This window comes from Poromitra crassiceps, assembly GCF_964638095.1.
Source record: "Poromitra crassiceps genome assembly, chromosome: 7".
NCBI classification, from domain to species: Eukaryota; Metazoa; Chordata; class Actinopteri; order Beryciformes; family Melamphaidae; genus Poromitra; species Poromitra crassiceps.
The window spans coordinates 50,014,562-50,034,130 of record NC_139628.1 but is presented as its reverse complement, the minus strand read 5'-3'; the positions used below and the strand labels follow the sequence as shown (position 1 = coordinate 50,034,130).

General features: G+C 45.7%; 1 protein-coding gene across 1 annotated transcript in view; it reads right to left on the bottom strand.

The window, feature by feature from the left end:
* Nucleotides 1-19,569, bottom strand: part of LOC310779097 (phosphatidylinositol 4,5-bisphosphate 3-kinase catalytic subunit alpha isoform) — a gene marked incomplete at both ends in the record, with an annotated part of 38,385 nt that overhangs the window by 9,529 nt on the left and 9,287 nt on the right. Inside the window, 17 exons of the mRNA XM_083639595.1 lie at nucleotides 61-132; nucleotides 1,148-1,247; nucleotides 5,373-5,476; nucleotides 7,181-7,345; nucleotides 7,612-7,693; nucleotides 8,530-8,654; nucleotides 9,296-9,427; nucleotides 9,542-9,694; nucleotides 10,392-10,497; nucleotides 10,793-10,878; nucleotides 12,856-12,997; nucleotides 15,358-15,467; nucleotides 15,675-15,728; nucleotides 15,954-16,082; nucleotides 16,236-16,303; nucleotides 16,984-17,193; nucleotides 19,330-19,492. Coding sequence (XP_083495721.1) covers nucleotides 61-132; nucleotides 1,148-1,247; nucleotides 5,373-5,476; nucleotides 7,181-7,345; nucleotides 7,612-7,693; nucleotides 8,530-8,654; nucleotides 9,296-9,427; nucleotides 9,542-9,694; nucleotides 10,392-10,497; nucleotides 10,793-10,878; nucleotides 12,856-12,997; nucleotides 15,358-15,467; nucleotides 15,675-15,728; nucleotides 15,954-16,082; nucleotides 16,236-16,303; nucleotides 16,984-17,193; nucleotides 19,330-19,492 — 2,001 coding nt within the window. The remainder of the gene's footprint in view (nucleotides 1-60; nucleotides 133-1,147; nucleotides 1,248-5,372; nucleotides 5,477-7,180; nucleotides 7,346-7,611; nucleotides 7,694-8,529; nucleotides 8,655-9,295; nucleotides 9,428-9,541; nucleotides 9,695-10,391; nucleotides 10,498-10,792; nucleotides 10,879-12,855; nucleotides 12,998-15,357; nucleotides 15,468-15,674; nucleotides 15,729-15,953; nucleotides 16,083-16,235; nucleotides 16,304-16,983; nucleotides 17,194-19,329; nucleotides 19,493-19,569) is intronic.

Here is a 19,569-nt window from a genome sequence, read left to right as displayed (position 1 = left end):
AGTTTGTTGCTGAGACTGGGACAGGTCTTGAACAAATTACATTTTCTCCTGTGTGTGTACCTTTTGAGTCTCGTCCTTCTTCTCTTGTTTCAGTGTGTCTGTCAGGTTCACAAGCTTATCCATGGCCTCCACCTACACACACACACACAGGCGTATGCACAACCGCACACATACAATACAAATACAGCCGTACCAATTTATTACCAAATGCTTTTGGATTCCACACATTAACATTGTTCCCATGGTCAGAAAGAGTTGCCCGATTTGTTGCTAGATATAACAACAAAATATAGCAACAAAGTTGCGAAGTAATCAACACTTCGCTACAGAACCTCATCCAGCCACCAGAGGCTGCTGCCTTAAAGCTTCAGATTTACACACTCAAACACAGCAGAGAGCAATCAACCAATCACAGCACAGAGATACACAATTATGGTAGTTATCTTATGATCAGGATTTGTCCTTTATCTCCCACATAAAACAAATTTCAAGAAGTGGGATCTCACACAAGGGGGTCCATGAGAGACCAATCCGCGCGAGCCACTTGTAGCCCCTAACCTCGTCAAGGTAGGCCAGAAACGGGTCCCAAATAGTTAGAAATCTCTTCAGAAGAGTTGGTCCTCCGGAAGCTGAGTCTCTCCATCCTATCATATAACAGACGTCATGTCCTCCAAGCGTAGGTTAAATTGTAAAAATTATAGTTATTAATGGTATCATTATTACTGCCATTACTGCGCATCTCTCTCTCTCTCAACCCAACCGCTCAGGGCAGATGAACACCCACCAAGAGTCTGTGGTCTGCTCAAGCTTTTATTCCCCGTTAAAGGGGGTCTTTTCCTTGCTGCTGTTGTTGGGTAATTGTTTCAATTACCACATGACCTCACAGTAAAATCACCAATGAATGTGAGAATTGTTGGGTCTAAAATAAAAAGCCTGGTCTTCTACCTGCTCTATTTGTAAAGCACCTTGCGATAACACTGATTTGTTACTATATAATTATAAAATTGATTGATTGAAATTTAATTAACAAATTACAGTCAGTTATTTAAATCAGTAATGCACACATGCACACGTGCATGCACATGCACACCTGCACGCACGCACACCACACACACACACACACACACACACACACACACACACACACCTGTCTGTTGAGGTGTTTGAGGTACATGCCACAGGCTCTGCAGAACGCTTCCAGCAGTAAACCGAACCGACGAGACACCGTCTTATTATGCATCTCTGACCTGACACACACACACAGATGAACACGCACGCACACAAACACGTACGCACACCCAAACACACACACACACACACACACACACACACACACACACACACACACACACACACACACACACACACACACACACACACACACACACAGAGGAGAGATTATCATTGACCAAGTAAAACTATTTTCATAAGCATTTTACTAAACTAGGCATGGTTTCCTAGGCTCACCCACTGCGCGGGCTCGCTAGCGGCCTCGCCCGCCCTGCAGCTCGCCGAGCTGGCCTTGCAGCTCGCAGCTTGGCTGCTGCGTGGCCTCGCCTGCTCTATCGGCATGCGCAGCACAAAATTGCACAACTTTGCATCACTAGCTGTGTTTCCATTACAGTTTTTCGCAAAATAATTGCGATATTTCTACAACTTCGACAATGTACAATTGCGACTTGTAGGCGTTTCCATTGAAGTTGAGTTTCGCAATTCCCGTTACCAGCAGCTGCCACAGTGATTACGCACGCGGATCTGCCCCATATCCCGTCCCCTGCATGCTCAAATCCAACCAATGGTCAATGCAAATCACAACATGAAGTTACAACGCATATAAACGAGCCTGATTATCAATTCAAAAGAACATGTTGCGGGCTGCGGTGAATGCAGTGAGCGCGACAGGCAGAGGAAAAAAGGTAGCCTACAACTTGTCCCATTTTAGAGATGGAGGAGGGGGGGAAAGGCTGATATGGTGCAATAGTCAGAATATCGTGTATTATAATTATAACATTGCACCTGAAACGTGTGTAATGTAGCCTATTAATCACTTCAGTCAACAGCACCGCACCGGTGTGCTTTTCATCCCGCCGATCATCTCGCCGCTGTGCCAAATGCGCGCACACAGGCATGGATCGATTTCTCCCATTAAACATGATCTATTTTCCGGCTCCGCTTTTGCACAACACGTCTTTCTGCTAGGTAGCGTTGCTTCAAAGTTTTCCACTTGCTGCGAAGGTTTTGCCACGGTTTATCAAACCCTTTCTCCCTAATTTCCTTTCATTTTCCAAAGGAGAAGATGGGTCACATGACGTGCAAATGCGGAAAATCTGTTTCCATTACACTTTTGCGATAAACTGCTATATCGACACGTCTGAAAAACCACCTCATGAGAGCGCAAAAACGTTTTGCGATATTTGGGAGCTTTTTCTAAATTTACGTGTTTCCATTACCCAATTTCTATTGTGATATTTAGATTTTGCGCATTTCTGACGGTAATGGAAACACGACTACTGATGACATCACAATGTCACAATGTCTATGATCACTGATGATGTCACAATGCCACGGGAGTTATTAAACATATTTCCTGGCATACGCAGGCAGTTGGACAACCTGGTAAGTTCTGAAAATGTGTCTATTGCGTTATTCCAGCTAACGTTATCATTATCAGTTGTTCATAACGTTATGCCGACCGTGAAAGGCTAGCGCTTGTGCAAGCTAACACAGCCTGTTTTACTACATTACTTTGCTATGAACAGGCAGTTAGGTTGAAAAAGCTGATAGCTTGCACGCATTAAAACCGATAAAGTTAGCTGGAGTGATAAAACATTTTCTGAACTTACTACTTCAGTCCTAACCATATGTCCTAACGTTACTTCCTCGCGCACTTTTCTTCAAACCGTCTTGGCAACTTGCTATTCCAGAACACACATACGCAAGGCTGTGATGAGGGGACCTGCCAGTGAGGCTTGAGACTGGCTGCCACAGCTGTCAATCATCCCTTTTATGTCATCAAATAACTACTGTGAATAACAAACTGATCAGAAAAATTTGCACTTGAACATACATTAGCATGATAAGAACTAACTAAGATGATAGAAACCACCTTTAGGGACCATGATGGAAATAAGTGTTTTTCATGTCATCCCTTGGATGTTGTCATTCTTTATAGGCCTGCACGATATGAGGAAAATCTGCGATGTGCGATAACATTGTTCAATATAGCGATGACGATATGACTTGCGATAAATAAACAAATATTAAAGTATGCATATTAGCTATACAGTTCCTATGTCTTTCTGCTTTAATAATGCTAATATACAGTAGACCCCAAACACAGCCTGTGCCCACTGAGTAAAGAAATGAAATACACACTAACTCTAGCTGAAACTACACACAGCGTGTTTGGGCTTTGGCAGAGGGGCGGGGCGCGCTGTTGCAAGGGAAAGGTGTACGCTGGATTTACAACACAAGACAAAATGATCAGATGCTGAGTGGGAATGCATGACGCATGTAAATAAAACCACTTTTGTTATTCATAGCATTTCAGGCAGTCTTTGCGATGTGTTTATTGTGCATGTTCATATTGCGATGGCGATGAAAATACGATTAATTGTGCAGCCCTAATTCTTTATCCAAAATAAAATCAATCAATAAAAAAAAAAGATCTGACGTGTACTTTGATTGTTTAGTTTGACTCATTTCCCATCCACTAACATGGCGGAGGCGGGACTTGTGACCTATACTGGGACTGACCACCAGAGTGGCAATCTAACATGCTGTGGCCTCACTACAGAGAGTGCCATGGCGTCCATCTTTCTTTTATGTCGATGCTCTTGACCTTTAAACAAACATGAATTCAGAAAAATGTGGAAACTAGTTCCAGTAATTAATAACCCAGTAATATTAACCCTCTGGGGTCTGAGCCATTTTTTCCAATTTTTGGTCCGTCTGCTCTCCTTGTGTAATAATGTGGACGTAAGTGAATTGGACATAGCGTTCCAGAAATATTCAATGGAACATACAGAGTCGATTTTGCTTTCAATGTACCGGTAATATATTTACTGTATTAAGATGACCATGATATCTTATCAGGGATTCAGGAAACATGCCAATTTGAAATACTGGCTTCTCCAACAGCAATACTAAAGAACGTCTGTTTTGGTCTGTGTGTCCCCCATGCCACTGCGACACCCGGGGTGCCGGATATTAAACAAATTGGCACACCAACACAGCATGCTACACCCAGTGTTGTAGTCAAGTACTGTAAGTCACTATATCTCTTGAGTCCGAATCGAGTCTTGAGTTCCCAGTGTTCGAGTCCAAGTCCAAGTCACCAAAGAAGACTCTGAGTCGAGTCCCCGTGCCTGCCCTCCAAATCGAATAATGTCACGGTATTAATAATAGCTATCAATATCTTATGACAAATGATTAGGGCCTATTGCAAAAAAACTAACGAAAAAAAAAAAATGTCTTTATCAATTAACAAGTCCAATGCTCGAGTCCAAGTTTGAGTCATGATAGATGACAGATAAAGTACTTTATTTATCCGCGGAGGGAAATTCTGGCGTTACAGCAGCAGTAACATCATGACAGCAGCAGCAACAACAACGACAACAACAACAACATAGCTTATATCAAAAACACACAAGATGTTGTGTACAAAATGTACACAACATGTACAAAAATGTACATGTTGTGTACAAAATGTACAAAATGTGCAAAGTAGACAAAAGGGTAGAAGTGTGCAATGTATATAAGCAATCTGTCATTATACGAGGGATCACCCGAGCAGCATTTTGGTAAACAAACCCGTGTCACTGGGTGGCAACGGCAATGGAACCCTATGGAGCCCAAGTGGCGCGAGGCTTGATTGTCTGACTCTAGCCAGTTAACTCTGTTAACATTTTAAAAACTGCGACAGTTCACACAACTTTAACAAGACATGCATATATTATACATCAAACTCTTGAGCTACTTCTGCTCTCAGTCAGAATGTCAAAATATAAGCGATGTGATGTATAGTTTTTGAGATATTAACATTTGTTTGGCACAACTCATACTATTAACTGCCGCGGGGTTCCGCATTTCTGGGTGTCAAGTGATGTCACGCTGATTCGTCCAATTGGAGGGGGAGGGCAGGAGAGACATCAGTGCCCCCAAGTCCAAATCAAGTCACAAGTCCTGAGAAGGACCAGGACTTGGACTCAAGTCGACTTCACTACAACACTGGCTACAGCCATGAAAGCAAACTATCTGCATCAAATAAGACAACGCTCTCCAATGTTTGAATTTGGGCTGCATTACCCATTTTATACACTTGGTGACAGTACTACACACGGTATTGGTGATGTGCAAACCGGTGGTCTTACTTGAGATGCCAGAAGAAGAAGTGTCCTATCCTCTGATTGGTCAGAGCTTTCTTGATCAGGAAGCGAGCCAGAGGATTATCCAGGTACATCTCATACTTTAACACCTACACACACACACACACACACACACACACACACACACACACACACACACACACACACACACACACACACACACACACACACACACACACACACAAAACATTACGTCATGTCATTTAACAGATGCTTTTGTCCAAAGCGACTAACAATATCACATTTTGTCAACAGTAGAGAAAACAACTATGCAACACAAAGCAATGAGAGCTAAGACATTTTGATGGACTAGAGTAGCACCTTGTAGAAAGTAGTTTGAGAAGGAATAAGTCACATGTAACATTAGTAAGTAGTTTGAGAAGGAATAAGTAACATTCGTTTTTTTATTTATTTTTATTAAAAGATGTTAGTTCAAGAAGGGCCCAGATGTAGCCTGAAAATGTGAGTTTTTAGTCTCCGCTGGGAGATTGGCAGCGATTCAGGAATGAGAAGAGTCGCGATCGGGACGAGCGACTTGCGAGCCCACGTAGCGGTGGAGGAGCGGAGGGAGCGATGCAATGTTTGGAACCTGACCATAGATTGCAGATATGGAGGGGCGGTCATGTGGACTGCCCTGTAGGGGTGCTCCGATCCGATCCGATTCCGATTCCTGGGGTCACGATCCGATTCCAGAATCGATTCTCGATTCCAACGATTCTCGATTCCAGAATCGAGAATCGATTCTCAATTATGTAGTTTTATATTGCAATAACACACAAAGGTAAATATAAGACTAAAAATGACAAATGTATTAATGCTGAACTTCAAATTCAACTTCTGTATTACAGTCAGGGCCTAAATTCATTTTGCAAACTAGGGGGGAATTCCCCCCTTATGTTCTTCAGATAAGATGGATTTATAGGCTGGGGGGATCTGTAGACTTTTGCGGGGAATACATTAACCAGAGTTCTTAAGTGCAAGAGGTGGTGGCACCATGGCAGTACAGTACACAAATGACATGAACATTTGGACACTTATTCAGCCGGTATCTTGCATGTTGTGTTCAGGTGCACTGTACATTTTTTTTTTTTTTTTTTACAATTAGAATCGATTCTTGGGAGTTTGGAATCGATCCAGGAATCGTGGCATTAAGAATCGCGATCCTTTCAGAATCGATTTTTTGGAGCACCCCTACTGCCCTGTAGTCTTTGAATTTGATGCGTGCCAAGATGGGAAGCCAGTGAAGGTCACGGAAGAGGGGAGTGACATGAGAGAATTTAGGTTGGTTGAACACCAGATGGGCTGCAGCGTTCTGAATGAGCTGTAGCGGTCGGATGGCCGAGGCAGAAGAACATTGCAGTAGTCCAGGCGGGAGATGACTGTGACTGGACCAGGAGTTGCGTCGCTTCCCTCGTGAGAAACGGACAGATTTTGCGGATGTTGTACAGGGAGAACCTACAGGAGCGGGCAGTTGCTGCGATGCAGGCCGAGTTTCTTAGCTGTTTGAGAGAGTAACACATAATTTTATGTATTTCTTACAGTTTTTAGTATTGTAATTAGTTTTGTAATTTTATGTACCGATGCCTGTTCTTTGTTGTTTTGACTTGTCTGTCTGAGACCAAGGACCACAATGGAAACAAGTCTTTGACTTCATTGTGTTTTATCCTTGATGTTGTTTCTGAGATGCATGTCCTCTCCTCATGTTTTCTTTTGACCAAACATCAAATCAAATCAAATCAAATGATAAAGGAGGAGTTGAGAGTGAGAACATCTTGGATGAGACTGAGAGCTACCTGCACCAGCTGCAGCAGGTACTGGGAGAGGCGGTCGTCGGTCAGACTCTGCACCATGCAGCGCAGAGCGAACTCTCTCACCATGGGGTCAGGGAAGTTACAATCCAATAACTCCAACGCTGACTCTGCTTCCATCAATGGCCACTCCTTTAACAAGCAATACATCTGAGAGGAGAGCAGCGGAGGAGAGGAGAGAGAGAAGAGAGAGGGGGGAGAGAGAGGAGAGAGAGCAGAGGAGAGAGGATATAACACACAGAGAACCTGTACAAGTTCACAAGTTCAGTACTACTGTACTGAAAAGAGAGAGAGAGAGAGAGAGAGTGTGTGTGTGTGTGTGTGTGTGTGTGTGTGTGTGTGTGTGTGTGTGTGTGTGTGTGTGTGTGTGTGTGTGTGTGTGTGTGTGTGTGCGTGCGCGTGCGCGTGCGTGTTACCTGAGAAACCTCGTCTCTGGAGTTCCATTTGACGGACTGCAGCAGCTTGGGAAGAGACTCTGGGATATTAACACAGTAATGTCTGGACAGAGAGACAGGTAGAGAGAGAGAGACAGACAGACAGACAGACAGACAGACAAACAGTTGACAGTTGGTAACAATAGATGCTAGGTCTTCTACTTTCATAGGATGTGATGATGAGAGAGCAGAGCGCTGTAACGTTTCGGCTTTGGCCTCACTCGTGCTGATTAACGGAGCTCTGCCAGAAACATCTCTAAGAGTACTGTAGGGCGCAGCTTCTAGAGAATATATTTATAACGTCTTATGATAGAAAATTAGTTAAAATCGCCTTAAATATCACTGTAGAAAAGCCAATTGGCGATCACTCCCTTCAATCGTCAATATACGATTTGATCGCTAATCGCAGCAGCCCTACTACTGTGGAGGACATTAAGTGAGCCTCAGTCAGCTTGTAGATGTGTCCCTATTGGCCTTGTATTGGTTTGTGCTTAACTATCTGGAGCTAGTATGACAAACAGCATGGGCTGTGCTGAGAAAGCAATCTACCAATCAACATCATCACTGGTGAGTAGCAAATAGGGCTAGGGTTCCAAAAATCACAACTATCCGTTTAACTTGGACTCTAGCGCAAAGACTTGAGACTCGACTTGGACTTGAAACAAGTGACTAGTGTGCATCACACACAGTGCCCCCCCACACACACACACACCTGTACCTCACACACAGTGCCCCCCCCCCCACCCCTGCACCTGACACACAGCGCCCCCCCCCCCCCACCTGTACCTGACACACAGTGTGCCCCCCCACCCCCACACCTGTACCTGACACACAGCACCCCCCCCCCGCCACCCCCACACCTGTACCTGACACACAGTGTGCACCCCCCCCCCCCCACACCTGTGCCTCCAGAGGAAGTCCTTCTCCTGCTCGCTCAGCTCGTACAGGGGGTCTCTAGAGCAGAGAGAACGTAGCTGCTCCGCATCTGCTGCTGATACACTGCTGTCACATGCCAGACGACTGCTCTGAGAGAGACAGACAGTGTTCGAGTTTTTATTAGGATCTCTTTTAGCCAAAGGCTACTCTTCCAAGAGTCCTGACATATTCAACATACAGCACGTCATATCAAATACCATAAGACAGAACAACATACCCTATACACAACATTACATGACAACATATCAGTATATGTCTGTGTGCACAATTGTACAGTATAAATCTCAATGGGGTCACACCTAAAGCCTGCCCATAGCTGCCTCCTAGGACGCCGATTGGTTCTCCAGCCTATTCACCTTTTTCCTGGACTTACGTTTCCCATGATTCTCAGCGGTAGCCGGTTGTCAACTTCCTGTTTACATTTTTTTCACTTCCCCTTTCATGGAGGGACTGATTAATTCTTTGAGAATCTCTTAGATCAAAGCAAAATTGGTATTGAAAACTGAAATATCGATATCGAATCGTATCAAATCGGAAATCCAATCGAATTGGGACCTTGTGTATTGGAAGTGTATCGAATCAGGAAATCAGTTGCACTACCCGGTGCTACTCCAAATGCTGTTTGAGCTCGACTTTAAGAGATAACTTTCACACAGCTGGTACATTTGTGCATGTTTGTGTGTGCGTGCGTGTGTGTGTGTGTGTGCATGCGCGTGTGTATGTGTGTTACCAGGCCCAGGCAGTAGTTGTAGCCCAGCTCTCTGCTGATGGTCCAGTTAGCATGCTCCTCGATCTGCTGCTCGTCTGGAAACACCACGGCCTGAGAGAACCAGGAGAACTCCAACTCCACACACGGAGTCTCCTACAGGACAGAGAGAAGCTTATTATTATTATTATTATATTTATTTATTTTTACACCACACACAATTTAAAACTACCAAAGAGGATCCGAGCCACATGTGAAAAATGTGTTTACCTTGTTGGGATTTGAACCGGCAACCCCGATGGGATTGAGCAGGTCCTCCAGACCATGAGGGACCGGCCAGAGACTCAGAGCCACCTTCCCGCAGACCAGGATGTCTTTATAGTCAAACAGGTTGACGTTCCCCCAGGCCAGTGGACAGTGCTCCTGACAGACAGAGAGGACAGAGAAGGAGAGCTAGAGAGACAGCCAGCATTTCAAACAGGTTGTTCATTCATTTCTTCATTCTTTGTCGGTCCATTCATTCATTCATTCATTCATTCATTCATTCATTCATTTCAGTGTTAATGTCAACAACCTTTTTTTGCAATTACTATCTAGTCAAACTGCAATTTGTTGTTTCCAAGATTACACAGCAATTTATTTGGAAGACATTTGTGTATATATATACACACACATATACGTGTGTGCGTGTATATGTATATATATATATACATACATATACACACACATATACGTGTGTGTGTGTGTGTGTGTGTGTGTGTGTGTGTGTGTGTGTGTGTGTGTATTGGAAATAGTCTAGGCTAGAGATATCCAACTATGGGAGGAGATCTGAATATTAGGCTACATAAGTAAGAGTGTAAAAGTGTTGATACAACCTGTCACCTTGATTCCAAATTCAAATTACTTTTCAACATTTTGACTCAAAGTAATGACTAAAAGTTGACTAAAATGTGATGACTAAAACTATGACAAATTAATGAAAATTAATAAGCATGTTCATCTAAAGTTTCAGACTAAAACATCTAAAACTGATTTATTTGTTAATTTCTTCATTCATCCCTTCATTTGTTCATTCCTTCGTTGACTCGTTCATTTGTCCTCTCCTTCCCTCATTTCCTACCTCCTTGGCTCCTTTCCTTCCCTTCACTGAGCAGATAGACAGGCAGAGTCTGGCTGAGCGAGGCAGATCAGCCAGGTAGATATCATAAGACAACCATTCATTCCACCTGAGAGACAGACAGGCAGGCAGGCAGGCAGGCAGAGAGACAGGCAGACAGAAAAAACATTCCCATAGTTTCTTTAGTAATAACAACATTAATAACAAGTAATAGAACATGTTTAGAAAAAGAAGGTTGCGCTTCAACAACGGGGTTCTCAAAATTTGAGGGGAACCCAAGAGCCAAGATTGCATTATGACGCCCCCTTGTGGCCCCCCTTGTCTACTCTCTACCTCGCAGTGAGCGAATAATGTGTGTGTGTGTGTGTGTGTGTATGTGTGTGTGTGTGTGTGTGTGTGTGTACCTGGGGTTGGAGCATGGAACTCTTTGTGTGTTGACGTTGTCACACAGCGGCTCTCCTCCATGATAGATACCAGTCCTGACATAGATCTACACACAGACACACACACACACACACACACACACACGCACACGCACACACACACACACACACACACACACACACACACACACACACACACACACACACACACACACACACACACACACACGTGTTAATGACTGACAATACATTTCAGAGAGTTCCCCAAACTACCGGAAAATAGCCGGTGTTTGCGGCGTTCCCCAATTAATGAACAAACCTGAAATATGTATCCAATGAGAGTGTGACCATTTAAATAATACAAATAAACATTCTTATAAAGGCCCTGTGAGGGTAAAATAATTGATTGACTGCTTATTGTTAGATTGTTGAATAATGTAGACTCTCTCTAGTTATGAGCTAATTAACATGCATGGATAAATTTAAGCTATTTAACTTTATGGGCTGGGAAGCAGTTTGTTTTGTTTAGGAGGGGAACCCAGCTGGAGAACAGTGGATAACGTGTTATTTTGTCTTCCTGGTGTAGAGAGGATTTTCTGTTTCAGTTTGTTGTAAGAACAAGGCTTTTATTTTGTCTTCATGGAAAATATCCCGTGGGATTGAACCGGCCACCTCATCTGTGCCAGGGGGGTGGCTGGGTATAACTGAGATGTAATGTTTATGTTCGGGGCACAACACTTGGAGGTTGTGACACTCTGCAGAGTTTTTGAGAATTGGAATAAACAAATCTTTATTCATTACAACGAGCAACTCATTAATTGGTGCATCAACAAGGCATTTCATCTGAATTTTCCCCAACAGCCCAATGCTCCATTTTTTCCAGCATTGTATTATTTCAATGTTTTTCAGAACATCAGGAGGAGCATCAAAAAGCAAAAATCTGATCAAATGGGGGTATGTGGTGGAATTTGTGTCAGTTTAGGGACCTTGATGTGAAAAAGTCTGAGAACCAGCGATATAAGCGGGTGGTGCAGCACCCCACATTATTACTTCCAGCCCCTGGCTACAGTGCAGAGTTTCGCTAAAAACAGGGTGTAAATGATGTCTTTTCAAGTCAACTTGGCATCTCAGGGCTTGTGGAGACTTGGATTACACCAGGTGAGCAGTATGGAAGCTCCTTTTTAGAATAATCTGATCTTGTCAGTGGTAAAAACAAGCTTGTTTAGTGCAGTAGGGGCATGTGGGAAAAGCGGCTGCCAACTGAAGCGATCTTGGTCAATACTGCATCAATTTCAAAGATTTCTCTTCACATTACTTAGTTCTTCTTAGTTTTTTCTGTGTATTATGTCTTGGGAATGTCTTTCTCCATTATTATGATGTTTTTATGTGAAGCAAGATGCACCCTGTGATGATTTTGTTCACCTTAATGGTTGATTGCTCTCACCTGATTTGTCTTTCCCCCCACGCCCATTAGTGGGAGGAGATGTTTGACTTGTATATATGGGTGCTCTGTCATTTTGTGCTTCATGAAGGTCTCATGACCGAAACATCATTCTAAACAAATAAAACTGTGAGTTAAGTGGATGCAGTGTGCGGACTTCACTTCTTTCGATACTTCAACGTTACTGCCATTGTTGTCCTGCACCTGCAGCTCCGAGTGGATGTGCGCACTTTTCCTTTTGTTCACATTACTTAGTTCGACATAAAACAAATATGAAAATAGGGTCCAGGTTGAAAAATACGGAATTCTCCTTTAATGTACATTGAGGTGTACATTATCACAAATTAATGGCCTTCGCAGACCCTTGCTTCGTGCATTAATTTCTGATAATGGACAACTCGCCCATACATCAACTTTAATACCATGAACAATCACATCATATCTCTCTAACCGTGTGTTCGCACATAGGCAGAAACAAGCGGAATTATTATTATTACGAGCTGAAAATCTTGATTGAAATCACACTTACTTGCGTGTTTGCATTGACTGTATGTAATCACACCTACTCGCGTGTTTGCATTGACTTTGTATGTAATCTCATGGCCCCTGTTAACGCACACTGCTGACACACACACACACACACCTTGTCGATGTCGCGGATGTTGACGTTGACGTAGGTAGCACAGAGAAGCCGCGCTCTGAGCAGAGTGTTAAATGCCCAGAGAGAGCGAGGAGGAGAGCCGTCTGCTGCGGCCGGGCAGGGCGAGGGCTGGGGGGTCCTCCGACTGGAACATGAATAACACATACAGCTTATTAGCTACAGGGCGAGGGCTGGGGGGACCTCCGACTGGAACATGAATAACACATACAGCTTATTAGCTACAGGGCGAGGGCTGGGGGGTCCTCCGACTGGAACGTGAATAACACACAGCTTATTAGCTACAGGGCGAGGGCTGGGGGGACCTCCTACTGGAACATGAATAACACACACAGCTTATTAGCTACAGGGCGAGGGCTGGGGGGACCTCCGACTGGAACATGAATAACACATACAGCTTATTAGCTACAGGGCGAGGGCTGGGGGGTCCTCCGACTGGAACGTGAATAACACACACAGCTTATTAGCTACAGGGCGAGGGCTGGGGGGTCCTCTGACTGGAACATGAATAACACATACAGCTTATTAGCTACAGGGCGAGGGCTGGAGGGTCCTCTGACTGGAACATGAATAACACATACAGCTTATTAGCTACAGGGCGAGGGCTGGGGGGTCCTCTGACTGGAACATGAATAACACATACAGCTTATTAGCTACAGGGCGAGGGCTGGGGGGTCCTCTGACTGGAACATGAATAACACATACAGCTTATTAGCTACAGGGCGAGGGCTGGGGGGTCCTCCGACTGGAACGTGAATAACACATACAGCTTATTAGCTACAGGGCGAGGGCTGGGGGGTCCTCTGACTGGAACATGAATAACACATACAGCTTATTAGCTACAGGGCGAGGGCTGGGGGGTCCTCCGACTGGAACGTGAATAACACATACAGCTTATTAGCTACAGGGCGAGGGCTGGGGGGTCCTCCGACTGGAACATGAATAACACATACAGCTTATTAGCTACAGGGCGAGGGCTGGAGGGTCCTCTGACTGGAACGTGAATAACACATACAGCTTATTAGCTACAGGGCGAGGGCTGGGGGGTCCTCTGACTGGAACATGAATAACACATACAGCTTATTAGCTACAGGGCGAGGGACCTCCGACTGGAACGTGAATAACACATACAGCTTATTAGCTACAGGGCGAGGGCTGGAGGGTCCTCTGACTGGAACATGAATAACACATACAGCTTATTAGCTACAGGGCGAGGGCTGGAGGGACCTCCGACTGGAACGTGAATAACACATACAGCTTATTAGCTACAGGGCGAGGGCTGGAGGGACCTCCGACTGGAACATGAATAACACATACAGCTTATTAGCTACAGGGCGAGGGCTGGGGGGACCTCCGACTGGAACATGAATAACACACACAGCTTATTAGCTACAGGGCGAGGGCTGGAGGGACCTCCGACTGGAACGTGAATAACACATACAGCTTATTAGCTACAGGGCGAGGGCTGGAGGGTCCTCTGACTGGAACATGAATAACACATACAGCTTATTAGCTACAGGGCGAGGGCTGGGGGGACCTCCGACTGGAACATGAATAACACACACAGCTTATTAGCTACAGGGCGAGGGCTGGGGGGTCCTCTGACTGGAACATGAATAACACACACAGCTTATTAGCTACAGGGCGAGGGCTGGAGGGACCTCCGACTGGAACATGAATAACACATACAGCTTATTAGCTACAGGGCGAGGGCTGGAGGGTCCTCTGACTGGAACATGAATAACACATACAGCTTATTAGCTACAGGGCGAGGGCTGGGGGGACCTCCGACTGGAACATGAATAACACATACAGCTTATTAGCTACAGGGCGAGGGCTGGGGGGTCCTCTGACTGGAACGTGAATAACACACAGCTTATTAGCTACAGGGCGAGGGCTGAGGGGACCTCTGACTGGAACATGAATAACACATACAGCTTATTAGCTACAGGGCGAGGGCTGGAGGGTCCTCTGACTGGAACGTGAATAACACACAGCTTATTAGCTACAGGGCAAGGGCTGGGGGGTCCTCTGACTGGAACGTGAATAACACACAGCTTATTAGCTACAGGGCGAGGGCTGGGGGGTCCTCTGACTGGAACGTGAATAACACACAGCTTATTAGCTACAGGGCGAGGGCTGGGGGGTCGTCCGACTGGAACATGAATAACACATACAGCTTATTAGCTACAGGGCGAGGGCTGGAGGGTCCTCTGACTGGAACATGAATAACACACAGCTTATTAGCTACAGGGCGAGGGCTGGAGGGTCCTCTGACTGGAACATGAATAACACACAGCTTATTAGCTACAGGGCGAGGGCTGGGGGGTCCTCCGACTGGAACATGAATAACACATACAGCTTATTAGCTACAGGGCGAGGGCTGGGGGGTCCTCTGACTAAAACGTTCGGCCACCCCTGGCCTATGCACATCTATACAGGATGCTGATTGGTCGATGTATCCAGGACGCTGATTGGCTGGCGTACCTATAGGATGGCGTGACGAAGCCGGAAGCGGGAAGCTGGGAGTACAGACTGTCTTTAGAAACCAACATCAGGTGAGGAAGACGACCCACGGTTATACAGGAGCGGATATACTACAGAGAGAAGGACAGGTAGAGAGAGAGAGAGACAGGTAGAGAGAGAGACCGAGAGACAGACAGGTGTAGACAAAGATGGATGGAGAGACATACGGGCAGATAGAAGCAGACAGGTATGAGAGAGACAGACAGGGTGTTTTCAGCAGCTCAGCAGTAAAGTGCAGTAAAGTGAAGTAGATCTTCAGAGTGAAGAAAGCGCCGTACCTTATACTGACTGAGAGGATACTTTTCCAACAGGTACTCATCACAGCCACACACCTGGAGAGGCAGACAGACACATGTCTGATGAGTTGAGTTTTGGCCGCTTCTCGTCTGACATAATGACATGAACCAGCCATTTCCTCAGTTGACAAAACATTTAGCCAATCAGCGGACTAACGCTTAGCCAATCAGCATCAATAAACAGCGCTGTTGTCAAGTGCACTGATGAGTAATAACGACAGTGACAACCACCACAGACAGACAGACAGACAGACAGAGTACCTTCAGTATGTACTGGCCCTGGTATTCCTGGACACAGAGGCGGAGCTGCTGAGGGGAGAGGTGCATCGATCGGCTCTTCTTCCTGATGGACTCTGCTATCAGCTGCTCAGGTAGGCTGTCGTGAGTGACCTACACACACACACACACACACACACACACACACACACACACATCCTGAAGTTAAAATGTGCTCCTGTCCTGCGCACGCGTGCGCGTGCACGGACACACACACACACACACACACACACACACACACACACACACACACACACACACACTCACCTTGAGTGTGTATTTCTGTTTGGAGTTGGAAGGAGACACAATCACCCAGATAGTGACTATCAACCGCCCTACAGAGAGATGGAGAGAGAGAGAGTGAGTCACTGAAAAACAACTATTCACTGTTTCCTATATTACTATTGATGGGTCACCGCAGGCTCCGCCAATTCTAACAAATGGTAGCAGCAAGTCTCCTAAATGGGCGTGGTCAACCATTGACTCAGACCTGCCGAAAGTCTCCTAAGTGGGCGTGTCCGTGGAAAACCATGGGCAAAACCCACGTGACAAAATGACAGAAAGTGAGTTGAAGTTGGGCCGTCTTGCTTGAATCCCATCGTCTTTGTTCGATCCCTCCAGATCATGTGTGGTAGATATTATTGTTATTTTTTGGCCCGTGACAGTACTACGACTGCTAGTGCTACTCCTGCAGTGTCTAAGTATGTAGTAGCAGTAGTACTTGCAGTGCTTGTACCTTTGTGCAGCTTGTTGTAGATGTGTTGTGGTACAGTAGCAGAGGGCTGGACTCCATGTTTGATATATATTTTATTTATGAAATAAGCAGAGGTAATTTTTCCTTCTTTTTCTAAAGTAGGTGGGGCCCAAAATTGTGTTTTCTGCATGAAAAACCGATGTTTCACTTTGATATTAATTTGGATCATTAATATTTCATACCTCGGCATAATTCATAATTTCATAAATGCTGTACAGGCTACATATTGGCGGCCAACATGGGGGCTAATCACAGACGTACCTTTGTCCAGCTTGCTGTATATGTGTTGTGGTAGCTGGGGGCTGGACTCCACGTTAGGAGGGTACACGTAGAGCGCCTGGCTGTGGGCTCCGCCCCCCTCTCGCTCCTCCATGGCCTCTCTGCACACGCTCAGTATGGACCGTCGGAAGTCCTGCACCTCCGGGTCCTTCAGCAGCTCGAACTCACACACCGGCATGCCGATGGCGAAACCTGACACACACACACACACACACACACACACACACACACACACACACACACACACACACACACACACACACACACACACACACACACACACACACACATCAATTGTCATCATCAATTTAGAAAGCAGAAAGAAATGTGTCACAATATTAAAATACATTCATATCATCTGGATATGATCCCACTGAAAGACAATAAACAATAATATTGAATTATTGGGGCTATGTCCCCCCATGTCTTTGGTGCCTGGTGGCCAGGTGGGCTATCTCGTGAACAGGGCCTTTCTTTGTGGAGTTTGCATGTTCTCCCCGTGCTCCCCTGGGGTTCCTCCATATAACATCAATATGGACCCCCACTAAAAACATGCAGAAGAGGGATGGTCGTCTGACCAGCGGCGGTTGGAAGAAGTTGGTCTCCGGAGGCTTCACTGCAGCTGCCAACCGCTCCTGGCCCGACCATGAGCCAGGATGGGAAAAATGTGGAGGACAAATTTCACAGTGCCTCTAAGCGCGCGCGCGCGTGTGTGTGTGTGTGTGTGTGTGTGTGTGTGTGTGTGTGTGTGTGTGTGTGTATATGTGTTGGGGTTGTGCGATGTCATCAAAATATCCATCGTGATTGTTTTACAGTGGAAACATCGTTTTGGACGATGGCATCGTCATTGACAGGTGGGGGTGGGGGTTGGGGGAATAATTCATTATTTATTAAGTCGCTGCGTTGCTGTAATGCCATTTGGCTAGCCGCTGCAATGCATTCACGTTAACAACAGGACAGCTGAGCTCTTGATACCAGCGGGCTTGGATAGGCTATTAGCCTCTGCCCTGTGCTACAGCACAGAGCCAGGCGACTGAAGTGGGCAGTGGCTGTCACTACCAGCAATTTGAACGGCGCGAAACAAATAACGTTAACGTTACAGATCCTCACCAACAACGTGTGTGGGTTGAATTTAACTAGCTGGCAGAAAACTGACTGAATTAATGGCTGATATAACGTAAGATTCGCGTGGGCTTTTGAACCTAATGTAATGAGAGAGAGTTTAGGAGAAATGGCTAGCTAGAGAAACGCAGCTGCTGTATCTATGGAGCGACTCCAACTTTCACTTTGGAAACAGGCGAGTTAAAGCCCCAATCAGTAACATTTTCACCTTAATATAACAGCTTTTTAGTCATTGAAGATGGTACAGTGACTTGTAACAGGGAGAATGTCACCTCTATTGGTCACACAACGCCCTCCAAAGGCCTCTCCAGGGACTAAGCACTTTTGTGCCAGCGTCCCGGAGGCAAGATGCCCGCATGCGCTGTACAGCGGAAGCGCTGTCTTCATGAAAACAAGGAAGTAACTTGGTGCGGATTTGCTACGAAAATGACGTTTCACGTAACTATGGTTTAATATTTCATCACGTGGTGAGTACCCGATGTCACAACATGTACATAGAGCTTTCTGCCGCTGTGTTTTGTTGACTTTGAACGGCGATATCGATATCGATACTATTGCACACAGAGGGCGCAGTTTCCCCAATAGCAAAACTTGGAAAAGTTGCTGAATGGGGCTTTAAATTCACAGTTGAAGACTTGTACTCACTTTGGGTTGAAAACAGGAAAGAACGTGAAGTTTCTTCTTTGTCTTAAAAAGTTTTCACAACAACACAGCCTACTTCTCACGCGTGGGGAACGCCCCGGCGACATTAAACAAGCGCACCCAGTTCAGAGAAGCAGTGGAGAGGAGGGGGAGGAGGAGGGGAAGGGGAGGCTTCCCTGAACTGAACTGGGTGCGCTTGTTTAATGCCGCCGGCGCATCCCCCGCGCGTCACGGTAAGTGGACTTGGCCTCTTTTATTATTAAAACGGCACAATTTTAATTCGAACAGATAATTCATTACGATCATCCGATGTAGAAGGCTCAGAGGTCGATGGGGGGTCGGCCCATCACGATGGTCGATGCCATCGTCCATCGTGCCAACCCTAATATGTGTATGTATTGGTGCATTGTGGCATATAAAGACGGGGTTTGTCCGCCCTGTACCTTTAAAATGAAAACGTATTAGCGTGGATGTAGCCACAGTGTGTGTGTGTGTGTGTGTGTGTGTGTGTGTGTGTGTGTGTGTGTGTGTCTCAGTGTGTGTCTCAGTGTGTGTGTGTGTCACCTATCTCTCTGTTGAGTATCTTCTCCTCTCGGTTGCCGAGCGGCTCGATGACCTTGAGGATGGGGTGGAAGAGGCGAAGGTCGCACAGCCGCCGCGTCTCGTCGTAAAACTCCTCCCTCTCCGCCTCCTGGGTCACGCCCACAAAGATGTAACACGACTCCTCCTGGCAAATCAGACAGCAGAGTGAACGCCGTCCAATCGCACCGCAGAACACAGGTAACAATAACAATAATAGAGGGT